Raw genomic sequence first — 20,929 nt, 5'->3', positions numbered from 1 at the left:
ACAGGTGTGACACATCCTTATGTTGCTTGAGAGTATATATCCATATGCTTAAAAAAAAAAAAAAGAGCCTTTTCATCAAGCAAGGAAAGAGCGAGGCACATTAAGCAGTAATGTAATTGCTTGGCTGTGTTTTGTGAAATGTCTCATTTATGTCAACAGCTGGCTGAATTTAAGATTTAAAATATAAGAAATTTTACCTGTTTGTAGCTGCATATAATAACTATCTAACATTCAGGTGCATTAAAATGTATGTAACTTCAGAGAATCAAGCAAAGCTCTGCTTTTCAGGGTCGATGATAAGTAAAGTGCCCAGCCGTTGACCTCCGGTAATGACTTTGGGGTACATAGATGTACAGCCACCATCGTGTATGTGTTTTCACATCTTCAAGACCTTCGGGCTTGCACCAGAAGTTCAAAGGACTGGAGTAGAGGTCAATGTAATTGGCTTAACGTGTTTGCTTCATCTGCTCAGCGCATTTCCTTAAGGCGATTTTCTGCATCTGACCTAAAACACAGCAGAGAGTTCCTGCTCCCACGTTGATGGGGACGCAGAGCTGCCCCTCTCCGGTTTCTCGCTAGGAAGAAAGGGGATATGTTTGCCCAGGTGCAGGGCCACGTGCGTGTGAAAGAAATGGCTAAGGTGCTCCCGGAACTTCTCGCTGACAAAGGCGTAGATCACAGGGTTGACACAGCAGTGCGTGAAGGCGATCACCTCCGTCACCTGCAGGGCCACGTCCAGCTGTTTGTTCCGCTCACAGCTGCTCTCGAAGAAGATGGTTTGAAAAGTGGAAATAAGGAGAACCAGGTTGTAGGGCGTCCAGAAAAGGAAAAAGATCACCATGATGACAAAAATGAGCCGGATGGCCCTGTACTTCTTTTTACTGGGGCATCTCATCAGCGTTTTAATGATTCCAGTGTAGCAGATGGCCATCACGAGCAGAGGCAGAACGAGACACAAAACATTCATTCTCACAACCTGAAAACGTTTCCAGGTGTCTTCTTCATTCTCCGGGTAAAATGAACTACAGTACGAGTTCCTAGACGTCTCTTGGGACTTATGGAAGATAATCTCAGGGATCACTGCTAGCCCTACCAAGACCCAGGTGAGGACACTGCTGATGATCCCAAAAGTGACGGTCCGGATCCGCAGGGCAAACACGGCATGGACGATGGCCACGTACCGGTCTATGGTCAGCAGGATGATGAAAAAACTCTCCCCGTACAAGCCTAGGTAATAAAGGCCCGAGAGCAACTTACACATGCTGTGGCCAAAAACCCAGTTGGTCCACTTGGCGTAGTGAATCCAGAATGGCAGGGTCAACAGAAAGAGCAAGTCAGAAAGTGCCAAATTGAGCAAGTAGATGTTGGGCAGAATCCGGAGGCATTTGTATTTTGTGAGGATCAGCAGCACCATCACGTTGCCCACCAGGCCAACCCCGAACACCAGGGCATACAGTGGCGGCAGCATCTGAGCCCCCAGCTGTTGGATTTTGATTTTCTCACACAGTATTGAGATATACTCGTAAGATGTGGTGAAGAGGGCCGCTTCCTCATTCTTGAGCCAGTCTGTTGGGGTTGTCATTTTTCTTGCCTCTGCAATAGAAGAAGAAAAAACGCCCCCACAATTAGGCAAGATCACCCTTTGAGACTCCCGGTTGATTTATTTATTTACCCGACAAAACCACCTGTGATAAACGGCCTATACATTGGAAGGTTCTTCAGCATGGATTTCACAAGGTCCGTCAGAGCTGCTGTGGGGGAGGAGTCAGAAATGAAAGACGTGAAGTTTTGGAAGTCAGCAAGATCCGCAATGGGAAAAGAGAGAGATGTACTGTGGATGGCGGTGAAGAATGGGGCTGTCGATTTCTGAAAGCATTTGAAGGAAGAAATGCAAAACAGGAAAAAACAGGCTGGATAATGACAACATAATAATAATTATTATTATTGCAACTTTTAAGTCATTTTGCATTTTACTGTTTATATATGACTTTCAAAAGCATCTTACCTATTTAAAAACCAAATGCTTATAATAATGATAGTGATTATTATTATTACAAATAATTACCCCCCTCCACGGCCCCATAACAATGTGCTGTTTATCATAGGTAATGGGGAAACTGAACCTTGAAGAAATTTAGTAATTTACCCCAAATCCTATAACAGGGACATACAAAAGTTCAGACTAGATCTTCAGTATCTATGTCCAATTCTCTCATGACTAAATTCGAATGCGATGATTTTTGAGCTTAACTTTTGATGACGTAGCAATTATAATTAACTACTGTAACAACTCCAGTTATATGCAGTATATGCTGCCGCCTTTTTCCTGGTCCTGATAATGCTGTCCAATAGAACTTTCTGCAATGATGGAAATGTTTTGTATTTGTACTGTCCGATAAAGCAGCCATTAGCCACGTGGCTGTTGAGCTCTTGAAATGTGGCTAGTGCTATTCAGGAACTGAACTTTTCATTTTATTTAAGTTTAAATTTAAATAGCCACATGTGGCAAGTAGCCGCCATATTGGACAGTGCAGGACTAGTGCCCAGCATAACACCTAATGAATAGCTGCTTAATAAATATTTCTTAAATGGATAGAGGGATGAAGTAGAATAATTTTTATGCTGCTTTCCACTCTTCAGACTATTCATTTGAAATGTTATGTTCTGTTTTAGTTACCACATTTTAAAAGGTTAATATCAACGTGGAGTACAGAACAAGCTAGGATGATAAAGGTCCAGAAACATCGGCCGTAGTTGGCAGAATCTGAAATGTTTAATTGAAAAATAAAAGTCTTCAGATTAATTTTTCATTTTAGTTCTTTTTTTTTTTTTCCCCCCAGAAGCGGGGCGTATTATTTGTCTTTGGTCTGGACGAAAGGTTTTTATTTTTTTTAAGTTAAGTGATTGGATTAGGCAATTTTTAAAGTCCCTTTGAGATAGACAAGTCTATGAGGTGATCGCTTTTCCTGTAGAAGAGGGAGTAGAGTTTCTAGACAGCAGAAATTGAAGGCATAGCAGTCACACGTGGAGAAGAACTAGCTGAGAACCACCAAGATGTGCAGAAGAATGAGCTGCCTCGTGAGCCAGTAAGCTCCCTCCCTGAGTGTACACAAGAATCCCTCAAGGTCAAAATCATGAGTAAATGCGATCTTCTTCCCAGCTGCAGACACATTGCATCATTTGCATTTCAGGGCGGCAAGCACATGGGCTTCCACAGCAACCGATCATTCTTATAGTTGCTAGAGCAAAGGTTATACCCCGTTCTTAGACTGTGGTCAGTTCATCTAAAGCAGCTTGGTTTCATCCATCTGCCTAGTGATTTTAGATATTCTTACCAACTTCCTCCTTCAAAAAGTAGATGTATTCTTTGTATTTCAATAGCAGGTGTTTCAAATGTGGCTGATTTTTAGTATTAGTATGCAGGCTGGTATGTTATTGAGGTAAAAGAGAGGATCACGAAGAATCTGTTTTCATGAGGAAGGTGTGCCTATGCAGTCCAAATAACGTGGTTGGGAGTGCTCAGCATGACCCCTGGCCCCCGGGACCCTTGCTCTACCTGTGCCATGGAGAGAGAGCCAATGCCTCCTTTCTCCATATTATTATGTTATAATTAATATCACATGTGTTTATCATTTTGTATCCCAATATTTTAAATTCTATACCCTGTACCTAGTTCCACGTGGTTAAAATTTATTAGACAATATAATTTGTAATGACTCCAACATAGTGTATATTCATTGTTATTTAACCAGTGCCTTATTGTCGTATGATTATGTTGTTCTCAATTACGCTTTGATAAATAACGCTACAATAAACTGCATTTTTTAAAATTATTTTTTTAAAGTTGATTTCCCAAAGCATTATTTCTGCCTAGGATCACATTCCTACAGCTCTTGATTCATCCGGCCATATTGCTTCTAGAAATTGTGTAATGATGTATATTCTCTTGGCACTAGTAGGTGATGGTGCCAGTCTCGGCAAAGCTAAAAGAAAAAAATTGTTTGGCCAATTACATGGGCAAAGGGATGTCATTGTAGTTGGAACTGATCTTTATTTAATTACTGAGGTTTTTCTTTTGAAACTGTAATTATTAGCCATTCATATTTGTGTGTGTGTGTGTGTGTGTGTGTGTGTGTGTGTGTGTGTGAATTTTCTCTTTGTGCCCTTTACCTATTTTATTCTACTGGGTATCTCTGCTTTTTTTCTTACTGAGTCATACAATTTTCCCCCCAGGAGACTTAACTCAGCCTCTATGGTTCAATGTACCTATCACCACCTTTTAATGAGAGTGGCAGATACAGTCCAACTCCCGTCACTTCTGTGTGCCAAAGACCCCATATTCCCACTGCCCTCCCTCGAAACACTTGCCAAACAACAGATTATGTCCATCTCTGGCCAATCCAAGCTTTCCTGGAAGATTAGGAAAGCCTTCTATCTCTACCTTCTAATACAGGTCCAGGCAAAGCAGCCAGCTTTGTAGATTCAGACAAAAAGACACCAAATCAATCAATCAACTGGTTCATCTAATAGCCTGACTCAGAGTGGATTTTCAGAAAAAGACTTGAAATATATACGTATATATAAAAACGTAATATATAAATGTATGTACATACACATATGTAAAATATATTTTCCCTGGCTTTCTAACAAGTCGACATCAATAAACACAAAAGTACTAAGTGTAACTCTTTTGGAGTGGTCATATTCTCCGTAGTGGAGAGTTTACAAAAGCACAGGGAGGGTGACATGGGCACAGTTATGGGCGTAATGACTGAAGAGGCATAAGAGGCCAAGTTTGGATGAGTGGAAGAGGTAAATATATCATGATAGAATACATATCATGGTATGAGCGGGAGAAAGAAAGGAGAAATGGAAGAAAGCGAGAAGAAAATGGACATATTTCACAATACACTCTCCCACTTTGGACCTACTCCATTGAGGCGGACCTCCCCGCCCCACACCTCCTTGATCCAAGAGCCCTCCTGGGAGGTAGTGCTTCCACCCGCCTAACCCTGCTGCTCCATCTCCTTTTTCCTAGAAACCTAATGGTCTACCTGGAAATCTCTTCTAAGTAAACAACTTCTATCGCATTGAATAAGTTCTCGCTCAGATGCAAATAAAAAGAAGACAAAGGATACCTGTTAATCTAGCAAAGTCCTCTGTGCATCCAGGGATGGCTTAGGTCTTGTCACTGATGAAGAGAAGATACCATCTACTCAGAGACATTAATGAGGTGGTAAATATCGCAGCTTCCTCTTTTGAACAGGCTAGCATCTAAAATTTTGCAAATTTTCAGAAAGATATCAAGTTTGGAGCAGTTCTTGTTTTCGACAATCAAGATTACACACTAAAAACTAAGTTGAGTAATTCCTGAGATGCATACTGCTGACGCTTGGCTTTCTTTGGGTTCCTGCAGTCACTGGGTATTTCTCGTTTTGGGGGAAGGGGAACATCATTCTTGAATAAACATTGCTTTGACCCACAGGCATGCAGACTTAAAAAAAAAAAAAAGACATTGGAATTTCTCCGTGAAGGAAGGATGATGACTAGGGAATAATGTAATTAGTCTGCAGAACTCAGTAGGAGACTTTGATGAGGTGGGTTGTAGCACAGGTTTACACGACCCAAGAAGACGCGAATTTGAGTTTCAGTTGTAGCACCTACAGCTGTGTGACCTGGGGTTAATTATTTAATCTTGCTGGATCTCCGTTCTCTCATCTATTAACAGAAATAATGATAACTACGTCATCGGGTTGCTGTGGAACCAACTACATGTAACGTGGGAAGTCTCTAGGGCTAAGCAAACATGAAATGCGGATGGAGAACCACTGTGACATAAGCTTCACAGGGCAGAGCCAAATGCCTACTCCATGTGCTGATGTGTCCAGGGGACCTAGCCTGGTGCTGGACACAGAGCGGGTGCTCATGCGATATTTGTGGGAAGATCTCTGACCGTGTATGATGTGATCTTTGAAAAAGTGGCTAAATGGACAAGTCGATGAAATTTACCAAACGTTCTCAAACAACCATGTAGGACTGCGCTATCTGCTCCCAATGATATAGAAAAGACAGGAAGAAAGGACGAACACTCTGCTGGGAGGGCTCAGGGGTATCGTGGGGGCCCCAGCTTGAGGGAGCTTAACTGGAAGCCTCTGGTCTGAAAAAGAGAAGCTAAAAAGTTCTTAGCTGTTTTGAGTTATTAGAGTTGGCCTTTGCCATGGGCTCTATGAGGCAGTGCATGGTGGGGAGGTTACGAAGAAGTAGATTTCTAGCCCAGTGAAAGGAACAGCTTCGGCAGGATCTCCCAGAAGGAGGGGCATTCGGGGACCCCGCCAGTGGAGCTGGAGAAGCGCAGCCTGTGTGACCTTCTGTGTGCTGCGCAGTCGCCTGTGTGAGGGCAGCTCCCGGTGTCAGGCACCATTGGCACTAGGGACTTACTGAACGAATGAAGGAAGATAGGAAGGGCCGTCATTTTTATAATAAAAATTTTATGTCAGAATAAGGCAAACTTTCTCTACAGATAAGAAGTTCAATTAGAAAATTCCAGAGTCCTTGCCCAACTCCATTTGCATTTCTCAAGACTCTCCTTCCGCCATCAACCCCAACTCAGGCCACATGGGGTACCCAGCCACTGGCCCCCAGACATGCTGTGGACAATCCCACCATCTCCCGTTTGCTCAATTAACTCCTTTTCTTTTCTTCCCTCTGCGGGTCTGAATCCTACCTGTGGCTAAGGCCCATCCTGCCTATGACGACACCTCTTTCTGCTCAGAAAGACAGGACTTCCTTCTCCATCACTTAGCAACGTGCACTGTAAACAGAGACCATGATAGCACCTACACCGAGGTGAGGGTCCGGCGAGGCCACACACGAAGAGCCCTTCGCACGGTGCCTGGCTGGTAGGAAGTGCTCCGCCAGTGTTAACCACCATGAGATGTGTCTTAAAGTAGCAGGCTCTTGTACTCACCTCCTCCTCCAAACTCTCGTAACACTACAGTCCGCTGAGTTTTCTGGCGCTCCATGTCATCTGCAGAGAGATAAGCGCTCACCTCAACCCTGCCCCCTTTACTGCCTGGATTCCGAGCAAGTTAAGAAATTGGAGGGTCCAAAATGGGATTGTTAACGGAACCAAAATGGAGAGATTTCTCTCCTGAAGTAAAGGCAACACCGAGACCCTCGAGCAGCTCTATTTCAAGAGGAGAAAAAGACCAAGCCGGGCCCAGCCTAGTCTTTCCAAACTTGACCAACAATCACTCAGCCTCCAGCAAGGGGAGGACGAAAGCCGGGTGTGCCCATACTGAGTTCGCTTTGCAAGAGGAAGGGTGAGTGGCAGGGATGAGGGCTGTGCACGGGAGTGAGCTCTCTATCCAGTAAGTAGACTTAGTCAACTGCCTCCTACCTCAGTCTCCAGGACCCACGGTGGACTAAGAATTTTCCTGAAGTGATTTAAACAACCAAAGAACTTCATTTGTTTGAGAAACAAGCTAAGGTGCTGATGATGGTGGTGAAAGCGAGCCAAAATAAAGACATCTTAAAAGGTGATATGTCTGGAGCAGAAAACAGAGGTTTGGGATAAATTAATGGGGCGTGGGGTGTTGAATCCAGCAGTGACTCCGATCTTTGTGGGTGTGATTCTACTGTGTGCGCCACGTGGAAGCAAGGCATCATGGGAGCACTTCAGCTGGGTGCCCTGGTCAGGACCGTGTTTTGTCACCAATCATGAGATTCAGCTTTAGAGAAAGTAAAAACGGGAGTTAATGTGACTGAGGATAGATGCAACCACATGCGATTCTTGATAGAAACGTGACTCAGGAGCCTGCGTGGACTCTGGAGGAGCCTGTGGTGACTGGGAGATCGTGTCCAGATTTGTCACATGTGTCCCAAAGCTTTCTGCTGAGTGATTTTTTGGTATCAAGGCATCTCAGGTTGTGGCTCCTCTTTAACTATTTATTGGTTAAACTAAGTAATTCATCCAATGTAGTCGATGTCTCTTATGATCCAATCGCGAGCGTGATAGCTGTCAACAAATCTGAGGTCACGTCCTCCACTCAAGGACGATTGTATTATCTAAGCTGCTCTTTCTAATAGAGGAACCTCCCGGTTTTCTGAATAGAGATTCTCTTACACAGTGTTTCAGAAATACTCGTGAAGCATCACGATGCATTCAGGTCTCTGAGAAATCCTGCAGTGAAAACACTGGTTTCCACTTTGTGACCCCAGCATTTCCCAAACCTATTTTTAATGTAAAAAAAAAAAAAAGTTTTATTTCAAATAACACCTATTAGCATCCCCCAAAACTAGGATTCCCTAAGGGAACTCTGGGAAGCGCTGGTCTGATGCTTGGCCGGCGCGATGCAGTTGTGAACTGCTTTCTGGCCCACCCTCTGATTCTGACGGAGATTTCCACAGCAGCCCTGTGAGGTCGGCAGAGATGCCTTTGTCGCCCCATGTGGTAGATAAGTTGACGGAAATTCAATGAGGACTTGGCATAAGCCACAGAGCAAAGGGCAGAGTGGGGCTCCGCTCCAGAGCTGGGACAATCCATCGTGGACCCTCTTCCCTGTGCCATACTGCCTTCTGAAGGACAGGCGCTTGCTGTCCTGCAGCTGAGGGTGAGGATGGCATCATGACCAAATGTAAAGGCAGAACCCAAAGTGGTTTCCTCGAGGTCTACAGTGGCTTCTTCTGTCTTGGTTTTTCCCAAGATGGATGAGAGATTTTGGACGCTTCTATTGGGCTACTCGAGGCACTTAGCTTACAGGTATACCAAAGTGTATGGGACAACCTGACCCAGAACTCTAATATCCTCCAACCTTCCAGATTCTCAATGTCACATAAACCAAAGCAGAAACATTCGAGAGGGAAATGACCAAAACGACAACAATAAAGCAAACAAAAGACAGATTAGAACTATAGGAGTGTGCGACAATAAACAAACAATAAATAAAACAAGTAAACAAAAAAAGAACCTTCAGAAATTATAAAAAGGCCAGAAATTTCTTGCGGGAGAGCTCAGGTCGACCATGGCCTTGAGCATGTAGAAGTCAGGGAGAAGTACACAGCTTCTCATTTCTAATTAGGCCCATTCTGTCCCTAGCTCCTGGGTGCAGGGTCTTGGGGCCTACGTGGGGCAGGAAGGTCGGGCTCCAGCCAATAGTTCCTCCCACTAACCTTTCCCCCGCGACGTTGCTGGAAGGATTTACGTAGCTGGCAGGGCCTGCCTCTAGCACATTGGTGGTCGAATGTATTTCTGAGTTCTCTCCGTGGATAGTACTCCGCCCTCTGTGCAGCTCAGAAACCAACAGAAGTAAGCCTTCACACAAGAGTGTTCGCCCTCACAGACCGTCCTACCAGAAATATCAAGGCGAGCCTGTGGAAACTGTGTTCATTGGCGGACGTAGATGTCTTAAGAGAGCCTAATCTTAGCATTGGCCTCCAACTCAAATCCAGAATTTAACCAAGGATGGAGCCAACCACCTGTGTGGCCGCCGTGAGCATGCACCTCGAACATCTCCCACTGCAGGCTGAGCAAAGTCCCGTGGCTGGGCTCTGAAAGCAACTCCGTGCTTACCCAAGGCCATGCTGCCCCGTGGCCTGCACCCCCACAGCTGATCTGGCTCTGCAGGGGTACTGAGACAGTCCCATTCCTGGGAGACTAGGCTTCCTCTGATGGCTGACTTTAGCTTGAAGTTGCCCCAGTGGCCATGCCAAACTCCGCTTAGTCTACACAACAGTCTAGATGCTTCCACCGGCCTCCCCTACCTCTCTACTCCACTTGGGGCCTGACCACTCTCCCAGCCTCTCCCAGCTCTCGCCCATGTGTCCTCACAGGTGCCTCTCCTAACAAAATCCTGACAGGTATGAAACCTCCTTGGCATCTGCTTTTCAGAGATCTGGACTTACACAACTTGTATGTTCAAATTAGCTCCAAAAGAGCCCTCGGACCCTTTCGGGCCATCTGTGCAAGGCACCATGTTGTGGCTGTTGTTGATCTAACCATTTTGCATGTTCCATTTTGCTCGTTCTCATTCTTTTAGGTAAACATCGAAAATCTAGTATCAAAATTAGTAAATAAATATGATGATGAATAAAAACAACGAACAGTGATTTCGAAATGATGCAGAAAATAGGTTTCTCCCTGAGCTCTGGGGAGCACCTGTGTGAATACAACACACCTCCATATAAATAGGGACAAACTCGCATGATGTTGGTCAAACTGAGCACGTGAAGTCCTTTCTTCCGTGGTATCTTACACTACGAGATGGAGCCTTGGAAGTGAGAGAGGGAGAGATTGAGAGAGAGAGAGAGAGATTGAGAGAGGGAGAGAGAGAAAGAGAGAATAAATAAAATAGAGAAGAGAAATAAGAGAGATAAGGAAGGGAAGGAAGGAAGGAAGGAAGGAAGGAAGGAAGGAAGGAAGGAAGGAAGGATAACAGCTCTTTAAACTAATCTCTCCTCTCTCTCCAAATAGCAGCTAGAAATGTTTCTGGCCTTGTTCACGACTCATAATGTGACGTTCAGGAGGCTTCTGCAAGCAACGGTGGCTGGTAGGACACCTGGAAGGGGCGGAGAGGAGTGGCTGGTTAGCTTTCACGTGGGGTATTGTTTTGCATCCCATCCCTAATCCGGTAATTTTAAAACTTGTCAAGCCTCTGTTTTGAGCAATGCAAATACTGAATGAATAATAATAATAAAAATGTGCCAAAGTCTCTGTTTTGAAAAATAGAAATAAGTCAGTATGGGAGTTGAAGAAATTGCATGTCAGCCCTGAACACCAGATGGCAAAGATGGAGTCAGACAGTGACCAGGAGTCATGGTGTGGGGCTGCCGTCACAGCAAGAGACTGGAGGAGAACAGAGAAATTATTGTTTAACGATAAAAACAGCCTTTTCTGAGCACTTAGGTCACCCCAGGGACTCTGCTAAGGGGTTTATGGGCCTGATCTTGCATCAGCCTCTCAATGACCCTGGGAAGGTTGTTTTTGCCATTTCTCAGAGGAGGAACTGAGGCAAGTCGGTTTAGCAACAAGCCCAACATCACACAGCCAGCAAACAATGGGGTTCGTCCTCAGAACCGCGCTGCTATCTGATTTCAGCCCTGCACCCCTAACCACGGTGTCTGCTGCCTCCCTAGAGTTCTGTGGTTGTGGCCTCGCGGGTCATGGATACCCAGGTGCCATGAGGGGTTAGGCTGGCGGAACGTTGTATTTGGCATTGGACTGTCACCCCACTCCGGTGGCCCATGCCCAAGATTCAGCAGCTTACTTTTATGTCAGAGCATCTCTGCTTTCGTCCTACATTTCTTTAAAACATCTGAGGAACATGTGCATCATACACTTTATTATAACAAAGTACGAGTTCTCCTTCTAAGCGCGTGTAAAGGAGATTGGCGGTGTTCTGCTACTTCCTCTTGGGTCCCTCTGACCATTTCTGTGCTCTCCCTTCCCAGCTTCTGTGTCCTCTGGCTTCCAGCCCCCTGCACCTGTGACTCTCCGTAGGGTACTGTCCTCAGGCTTCGGGAGCCATTTTGCCCACCAGTGCACCTCGGAGAGCCTGACGGCATCCCTCCTACACCCCGGCCTTGAGGGGCGGTGACAAACTCCTCCTAGGGGATCAGGCAGAGGCCACCCCTGAGGGACTCTGCCTGAGATTACACTCCTGCTGGTTTCTTCCCGCCCTGCCCGGCTTCCTCACACCCCTGCTGGTTTCTCCTGAGAGCATCCCTTTCATAAATCCTTCACACAGGAATCCTCACTTCAGGGGCTGGAAACCTGATACAAGACAGGGAGTTTCCCATAGATGGGAGTTGTTTTTTTTTTCCCCCCCTAATGACTTATTAAGATATAATTTTTGGACAATAATCTGCATCTATTTAATGTCTACAATTTGATGAATTTTGACAGTTGTGGACATCTGGGAAACGACTCCCATAGTCAAGATAGGAAACGTTTCCATCACCTCCAAAGGATTCTTTCCTCCCCTTTCGGTCCCTCCCTCTGCTCCCACCTCCAGGCAACCACAGCTTTCCAGTTCTCATCCGTTTCTTTGCAGCCCGCTACCTGGACATTGCTCTGTCTTTCCAGGTTTTGTATGGCACCACTTCAGGGTACCAATTTCTACATCAGCTAAGAAAATGCTAGCTACGAACAAACAAACTCGAAAACACATAGGAGGGCTTAATTTTTCAGTCTCAGATGTTTCAAGAGTGCGTTTCTCGATCACGGACAGCTAGCCGGAGTTATGAATCGGTGGTGTCTGTTTCCGACCATTAATTCAAGGACATAGGCGCCTTACATATTGTGAATCTGAGATCACTAAAGTCCACATCCAAGGTCCAAATGTATATGGCTGTCTCACCCAAGAAAAAGGGGTAAGAGTATGAAGGGTTATATGAGCGGGCCTAGAAATTGCTCATATCGTTTTTGTCCACATTGCAGTGGCTGGAACTCAGTGACATGACCGCACGCAAATGCAAGAGAGGCTGAAAAAGTCCGTGTGCCCAGAAATCACGAACGCTCTCGGGAAGGCATGTAGCTGTCCGACCAGAAAAGGAAAGGCGGAAAGAGGAAGGAAAAAAAATACTGATATAGGACGTCATCATCATCATCAATAACAGCAACGCGACAGGATAACAAACAATAACGGTCACCTTTTGAGCAGTTTCATGCCAACTGCTTTATCACGATGTATCACATTTATCTTCATAATTCTGTAGGTGTCCGATTTACAGGCGAGGATTAAAGCGACATGAGATTATAGGACCCACCATGATTGCACCGCTAGCACATAGCAGAGAATTGATTTGTGCCCAGGTCTTTCTTGATTCCTAAGTCTCTGCTGTTAGCTTCAGGCGGTACAGATCCATCATGGCATGTTCCCTCTTCCATGAGCGCTATGAAATATCAGCAGCAGATTTCAAAATAATCCAGGGCATCGAGAATATCAAGATTCTGTTGTTACTCAGAGATTCTAAAAGGATTAGAGAATAAGCTTCTCACAATTTAAACCTCAGGGCAGATGGCCTAGAAGACAGGTATCAGGGTGGAGTCACACTCAGCCCCAGGAGAGGGAGAAAGTTATTCATTATTTCCCATCCCTTGTGAATTCTAAGGAGCATCTCTCTCTCTCTCTCTCTCTCTCTCTCCTCTCTCTCTCTCTCTCACACACACACACACACACACACACACACACACACACACAATCTTAATGAGATGATAGGTGGGCCAAAGTTTTCAATTTGAGAAAGAAAAATTTTCTCTAAGATAGAGAGAGTGAGACAGAGTGTGGGGGTGACATGGAATCTGGGAAGACCAATGAGGCTGGCACCGGGGCCACAGGAAAAGGTTTTTGAGATGGGAAAGGAGGAAGGAAGACACTGAGAAGCAGATGGCAGAGAGTCTGGGGGCAAAACAGAACAAAACAAAACAGAAAGTTCGGAAGGGATTTCAGGAAGCTTTGCTGGGTGGTGTGAAACGAAACCTTTCTGTGCGATTGAGGATCTGGTCATGAAAAAAGCTTGTGTAGGCATTTTGGCCAGGAAGGAAATTCACACAGGATTCCGATGACTTTACAAGTACTTAATGTTAGCAAGTGCTCGTGGAACATTCACCAAGATATACCATATCCGGGGCTTCGGATTGTCTTTAAGAAGTGAAATTATACAATGTTCTCAGACCGAAATGGGATCAACTAAACATTAATAACAGAGAAAATTCTAAACACTTGAAAATTTAAAAACATGATTTGAAAGAACATACAGGTCAAAGAGGAAGTCTCGAAGGAAATAAAGAATGCATAGAACTAAATGATAACAGAAATATAACATGTCAAGACATGCGGGATGCAGCTAAAGCAGTTCTCAGAGGAAAATAAGCAGCACCCAATGCTTACCTTCGAAAAGAAGAACATTGTCACATCAATAATCCAAGTTTCTTCCTCAAGAAACTAGAAAAACGGCAAAATAAACACAAAGCAAGCAGAAAGCAGGGGGAAAAATAGGGCGCAAATCAATGGAATTAAAATCAAAAACAATTGACGAAATCAATGAAACAAAAGGTTGGTTCTCCGAAAAAATCATTAAAAGTGATAAACCTCTAGCAAGACCGGAGAGAGAGAGAGGGGGGGAGAGAGAGAGAGAGAGAGAGAGAGAGAGAGAGAGAGAGAGAGAGAGAATATGAATGTGCCGCCATCTCATTGTGGTTTTAATTTGTGTTTCCCAAATCATTAACCTGTGGACGCCCCCAGATGACCATCTTTGTAAAGCCCTTTGTAGGGGCTCTGGGTCCTCTTTACAGAAACATCACGAAACAGGCATGCCTGAACGCATCAGAAACAGAAAAAGATGCCCAAAATGGGAATTAAAAATGGGCAAAAAGCACTATCTGGACAGCAGTGAAAAGAGGAGACGTAAGACAGAGAGTGGGGGTATTGGGGGTGACGCACTTTAGAAGACGAAATGCTGGCAGAGGTCGCCCACCCTGCATTCCCTGCAACCAAAAAAAAAAAAAAAGCAAAAAACCCTCCACAAAAACCAAAATAAAACAAAACAAAACCCACAGAGGGAAAAAGAAGACAGTAATGAGACTAGAAAGTCCAGAAAAGGGAAGTAGAAATTGGGTACAAGATGCCTCAACCGATCGCACCAACCCATGCTTGAACTTCCGTTTGTCTCACAGGCGCCAGAGCCCGCGGCGGCGGGGCAAGCCCTCAGCCTCGCTCCGGTGACTGGGGGCATCGAATCCAAAGGACTTGCCCTGCAGTCAGGGAGTCGGGCCCCCGCTAGTTGTGTGACAGGCAGGCATTGAAGTGAAAGCTAGTTTCTGCCCCAACCAGAGGTGCGTGTAAACTCAGATGCAAAGTCCGTTGTGTTACCAGATCTCTTTTCTCGTGCGGATTTAAGAATTAAGACACACAAACATCTTTTTTTGTGTGCGGTCTTGGCCTGTCGAAATCCTGCAGTGAGGTGCCAGTAAATGTTTACCGTCAGCCTCCCAGAGGAGAAAACAAACAAATGACGCTAACCTGTAGCGTTTGCTGCTTTCTGATTTCCCTCACGGCCAAGGTCAGGCTGAAAGTGGAGCCAGGTAACCTGCGTCTGCTGCAGGGTTTCGCTAACCACAGTAACGGCGTTCGCCGAATGCACGCTGTGTGCCGAAGGTTTTATGTGCATCCTTTTATTAAGAGAAAAGTGAGGTTCAGAAAAATAGTTATTTTACCTTGGGTTATTAGCTACTCATTGTGGAACTAGGAGTTTTAAATAAGTTAAATATAATGGTCTGGCCTAGATCAGTGGTTCTCAAGCTTTTCAGTCTTAAGAAGTTTCGTATTCTAAAGCCGGGGTCCCCAATGCCCAGGCCACAGACTGGTACCGGTCCATGGCCTGTTAGGAACCGGGCCGCACAGAGGGAGGTGTGCAGTGGGCCAGAGAGCTAAAGCTTCACCTGTATCTGCAGCCGCTCCCCGGCGCTAGCATCACCGCCTCAGCTCCACCTGCTCATCAGGCATTAGATGCTCATAGGAGCACTGGTCCCTGGTGCCACAAAGGCCGGGGACCGCTGCTCTAAAGTATTCTTGAAGACACCAAAGAGCTTTCGTTTATGTGGATTACTAATATGGTAAAAGAAATTAAAACTGAGAACTTTCAAAAATTCAGATATTCATTTAAAAGAACAATAATAAAACGATTGCATGTTAACATAAATAACACTTTCGCAAAATTAATTACGTTTTCCAAAAGGAAAAAATTTGAGTCGGAAGAGAGGAATCATTTTCCCGTTTTCCCCTTTTTCCATTTTCCCGTTTTCGCGAACCTCGAATGGCTGGCTCTGTCGAGCGGCTGAGCTCACACAGCCATCGCCGCGTCCAGTCAGCTGTGCTGTGCGTTGCTCTGGTCGAAGTCTATGAGGGAAAACCAGCCTCGCACAGATCATAATGGGAAGAGGGAAGACCTTAGGGACCCACATTAGGTGGGTTTTGGGGCACGTCCTTGGACCACATTTTGAGAACTGTTATACAGATAACAGTTACACCTGCTACAAACATCAAGTGGTACAAAATAACACGCAGTGAAAATTAAGCCTTTGTCTCTCCCCCAGTTCTGTCCACCTGGCTCCCTCCCCATTACGGGAGACCACAAATACTGGTGGTTCATTGTGCTTCCTCTCAGAGACACGGCATCTTCACACCCAGCGCCTCCCAGCCGGCCCACCTGTGCCTCCTGCGCCCAGCATGCTGCCTTTGCTTGTTCACTCCAGCCTGGGAGCGTCCTGTACCAATACAGAAGTTTGCGTAGCATTCCATGGGCCTTAACCAGTCCTCACAGCACAGGAAGCATCCTTCTAACCTGTATCTTCTGCCACAGGTATAAAAAGTTGCTAGAAGTGGAATTATAGCGGAAGATGAACACGTTTCCATCCTAACGGATGTGGCCAAGCGGCCTTCCATGAAGGCGGCTGGATTTCCGTTCCCACCAGTAATGGGTCGGTGTGACTTTTTCTTCCCAGCCTCGCCAACTCAGTGTGGGAACCAGGTGTGAAGTCGGGGGTCTGACGCCAGGACCCGGGGTGTCCCCAGTAGGCCTCAGAGCGGGTCTCAGAAGTCACCGTCTATCTGGGCAGCCCAATGAGTGTGCTCCCTGTGTCCAATAACTAGTTAACCGGTGTTTCCTGAACATCTACGCCCTGAAATGCGCTGGGTGTGGGGCTGTTTGTTCTACAGCGTGGCTCACTCTTCTCCTGCCCTGGAGCCCTGACAGACTCCAATGCCTCTCTCCAGTTCAGATTAAGTGTAAACATCTCTGTACTTTTAACTCAGCGCTTTTAACTCCCCTCACCTTCCTCTGTGCATATTTCGAACCCTACACAGATTTCCACCCCACCAGACCGTGAGCTTCTAGACTGGGGTGACTCATCGTGATGTGCGGACAAACCCCTGGGGACCTGTTGGCAGGGCAGGTTGTCATCCAGCAGGCCTGGTGGGGCCTGAGCCTTTGCTTTTCTGAGAAGTGTTAAGGTCTGGCCATCACATGTCGAACAACAAGGGTCTAGCGGTGAGTCTCAAACTCCAGCATAAATACGATGCGCCTAGAGGGCACCGTTGCTCAAACACAGCCTCCTGGTCTGACACCTGGTCCCGAAGATTCTAACTCAGCTAGTCTGGGCCAGGGCCGCAGAATATTTATTTTCAACAAACTCCCAGGTGATGCCGATGCTGCCGGCCACTGACCTCACCTGGAGTTCACACTGGTTTCAGGCCTTGCCTAACTCATCTTCGAGGCCCCTTACTTGCCTAATGCTTGGCAGAGAAAGCACTTCACAGACGTGTGATGAATGAGGTGGCTGGGGACAAATACCAGCATGAGCCAACCGTGGGATTTAGAGCTTTCAGACGAGATGGAAGAGGTGACAGGGACATACACATCACTGTGTGCAGCTTCGATCTAAGGTATAGAAGATCATTATCAACTTCTTTATTCCTGCCTGCCTTCCCACTGGGCTCGACCCACAATGAGCCACTGCTCAGTTCTAATGGGTGCCTAGTTCATGGTCTGGTTAGCAGCCCTTGGCACCAGCTTTTGCAGGCTCAGTGGTCATGCTCTGGACGCTCTACCAGCAGGAGCCGTCCCCAGAAACCTGTGTGTTTGGGTGGGTAGGAGGGGAGAGGAAAGAGGCTGGGGAGGGAAGGGGTAACACGCTGCTTCTTCATTCATAGGTTCTCAAAGCCTGCCCCCCAGTGTCTGCTTCCTACTAAGCAACTCCCTGTGGCAGAAGATCTGCAAAGAGGAACTTTGCCCCTTTGTCGCCATCACCCAGGTTCTGCCCAGGAAGCCAGGGAGGGGGGCTGTCTCCTGGTGTCGCTGCAGAGAATCTACCTCTCAAGTGGCTGTTTTCTCACAGGACATGTCAGAGCTTCCTTATTCCTATAAACAAACAAAAGGAAGAATCAACCCCGCCCCCTTTTTTTGTTAGTTTAGAGTCCTCACACCTGGAGGTGACGCCAGTAGCCATCTCACGGCCATTAGCAGAGCTGGTCTAAGTACATCAGAAAGAGGGGAAGAACTCTGAGTCCTGGATGAAGGTGTAGAGCTGCCAGATTAATCAACAGGTGGAACCATCCCACCTGTGAACTTCTTGAGATTTATCTATTCGAAAATGCTTATCAAGCACCTACTGCATGGGGACACAGCGGCGAACAGAAGATGGAACATTCCAGTCCTCAGGAAGCTGGCATTGCATTGGAGGAAAACAGTGGACAATAACTAAGTAATTAGATAAATAGATGATGACGATAGATAGATAGATAGATAGATAGATAGATAGATAGATAGAGATATATATATGTCATGTGGTGGTAAGTAAATCAGGGAAGGGAATCGCAGATGTCTTGGGGAGGGGGCAGAAGATTTGATTTTAAATAAGATGGTTAGAGAATACCTCACCGAGAAAGTAACACGTATGTATAGAAATGAAGGAGATGGCAGACGGCGTGAGACTCAAGGAAAAGGCAGAACATGCGAAATAATGTCTCAGAGAGGGAGGTGCCACTGATGGGCGTTAAGGACCCTCTGAACACGCCTGTCATTGATTTAGAGTGATCCCAGTCGGCACCATCGTCGTGGAGTTTCCCCCAGCCGCGTTCGACCTCGTGGGTGCAGGTGGGGAGTCGAATCTACCCAGGACTGGACTTTAGCAGGTGGACGTGACAAGATGAGAAGAGAGGAAAGGGATCGAGGACGATGTAAGGGAGGGACTGTGAAGCCGGCCCGTGGCCTTTAACGTGATGGAACATAAGGGCACGAGGAGGCTGAGGGTCAGGAAAGTTGACATATCAAACGGTCCCTCTAGGATCAAAAAACCATTGGAGTTGAGGGAGTGAGCCGTAAAGGTGGAGGTGGGTCAGCGGCTGGGATGTCCAGAGCTGAGATATATGAAAGGCTACAGGTGTTGGCGACAGTAAGATCCAGAGGTAGGATCGCAGGAGTGAGTGGCCAAGGAACGGAGAAGACGGGACAAGAAGCCCCTTGGCGAGGGAGCCAGAGGAAGTGTGAGCTCTCGGGGGAAGGTGAGTGTGGCTTCAGAGTCCTTCCACTCCGGTAGGCACTGCCTTGTACAATCTGGCTTTAATGCTCCTCTTAGAAAGGTAGATACTGTTTCTCGACTCCTTGATGGTGACTTGGCTCTGTGACTTGCTTTGACTGATCGAATGTGGCGCAAGCAACATTATGTGGCTTCTGAGGCTGTGCCTTGAGATGTTTCTCAGTTTCTGCTTATGTCTGAGATTGTCATGCAGTGAAGCCAGTCCCGACAGCTGAAGGATGAGAGGTCACAGGAAGACTGAGGTGTCCCCATCACCAGCCAGCACCGACTGCCACCCATGGAGGGAAGCCGCCTTGGACCGCCGACCTAATCCACAGACTCTCAAAATAACGTCACTGCGATTGTAAGCCCCTAAGCGTTGAGGCAGCGTGTTAGGCCGTGAAGACGATCAGAGATGTATGCGGAGAGCGAGATCATCAAGAATTATCACGAGAGAATGTGAGAGATATTGAACCAGAGCTAACACCTGGGTTTGTGAGAAAATAAGTTTCTATTAAAAAATTTTTTTAAAACTATTTTGAGTGAATTGTCTTATTATTCATTATAAAAAGTATCCAACCTATACAATTAGGCGAGGGGAAAAGGGATCTATGCCCTCCCCCCACCCCAAAAAAGCTTAAGTCCTCCGGGAAAGAGGCCTCTGCTGCAGAGGGCGGGGAAGGCTTCAGGTGGGAGGCGGCCTCTCACCTGAATGAGTCAGGCGGGAGGAGAGAGATCTGACAAGGACTGCCCAACACCCTCTTTCGCCTGGGGACATCAGCTAGCCCAAGGGGACAGTTGAGAAGAACTGACAGACAAAGAACTATTGAACTTGTTTCCTTCGGTTTGTCAGGGTGGAGTCTGTAGAATGCTGGGGGGCGGGGGAGAGGTCAGGCAGGCAAGGAGAGGCGGAGATTAAGGAGGCCAAATGACCACCTGGGTCGAAGGAAGATAGAGTCAGGAGGGGTGATGGATAGAGAGAAAGGGGAAGGAAATTAGACGAGGTGGAAGGAATGGGGCAGGAGGGGAAGGTGGGGATAAAACGAGGTGGTTTCGGAGGGCAGGGGTGAGCTGCTGCCTAGGGGGGGTCACCTGCGTCTCCCAAAGCCCCTCTGGTCTATCTGTGGGACACTTGCCAGTTGGGTTTTCATGTCCTGACAGTGGCCTGGGATCAGAAGCGACCTCTTCTGCCATGTAGTCAGACGCTGTGTGTCCCAGGATTGGGTAACAGGGAGATCTCCATGTCCGGACACCTCTCCATGTCTTGACGCCACCACCCCTTCTCTCGGGAATTAACCTGCTGGTGGCGTAGCTGATTCTGAAACGTGCTTCTCAGTGACAAGCAGGCCGCACGTCGTCACCGAGTGCAGCCCTGCCTGGTCTTGGTTGCATAGAACGTAAGGTTTCTGGAATGTGGAGGTTGAAACGGGAAAGGCGAAGCTGACACAGGGCCGGGTCGGGATTAGATGTCGTGACTGAAATGAGGAATGGAAGTCTGTGGGATTCAGGAGGAGGAGCCAGCAGGCCGGGCCAGGTGGTTGACTCAGGAGAGGTGTCGAATTAAGGAATCGGAGTCCTAGACAGAGTCAAGGTTAGACGCGTCCATGCACCTTACGGACGCGTCTGTGCGTCCCCACCACAGAGAGGCAGGGGCTACGGCCACCGCCTAAATGGCCGATGCGGTGTGCTGGCCAACAGTCTCCCTGGTTGATGTGCAGGGATGAAAATCAGATGGAAAACAACGTGTAGCATATGCCCCACCCGGGCGTAAAAAAAATAAAAGGCTGCGTGTGTGTCTGTGAGTGTGCGCCTTACGGACGCGTCTGTGCGTCCCCACCACAGAGAGGCAGGGGCTAC

The 20,929-nt window shown here is 46.8% G+C and overlaps 1 protein-coding gene across 1 annotated transcript; it reads right to left on the bottom strand.

The window, feature by feature from the left end:
• Positions 1-246: 246 nt before the first annotated feature.
• Positions 247-5,194, bottom strand: CCR3 (C-C motif chemokine receptor 3). The gene is made up of 2 exons (XM_006914863.1): positions 5,139-5,194; positions 247-1,593 (listed from the first exon to the last, which is right to left on the bottom strand). The coding sequence occupies exon 2, from the start codon at positions 1,580-1,582 to the stop codon at positions 506-508; it is 1,077 nt and encodes a 358-aa protein (XP_006914925.1). The 5' UTR covers positions 1,583-1,593; positions 5,139-5,194; the 3' UTR covers positions 247-505.
• Positions 5,195-20,929: the final 15,735 nt, after the last annotated feature.

The sequence above is a fragment of the Pteropus alecto genome, unplaced genomic scaffold (assembly GCF_000325575.1).
Source record: "Pteropus alecto unplaced genomic scaffold, ASM32557v1 scaffold156, whole genome shotgun sequence".
NCBI classification, from domain to species: Eukaryota; Metazoa; Chordata; class Mammalia; order Chiroptera; family Pteropodidae; genus Pteropus; species Pteropus alecto.
Note: the sequence above shows the minus strand (reverse complement) of the source record. Positions and strands in the feature narration are given on the sequence as shown.

Coding starts and splice junctions, on each gene's coding strand:
- CCR3 (XM_006914863.1), bottom strand. CDS start 1,582: ATGACAACCCCAACAGACTGGCTCAAGAATGAGGAAGCGGCCCTCTTC.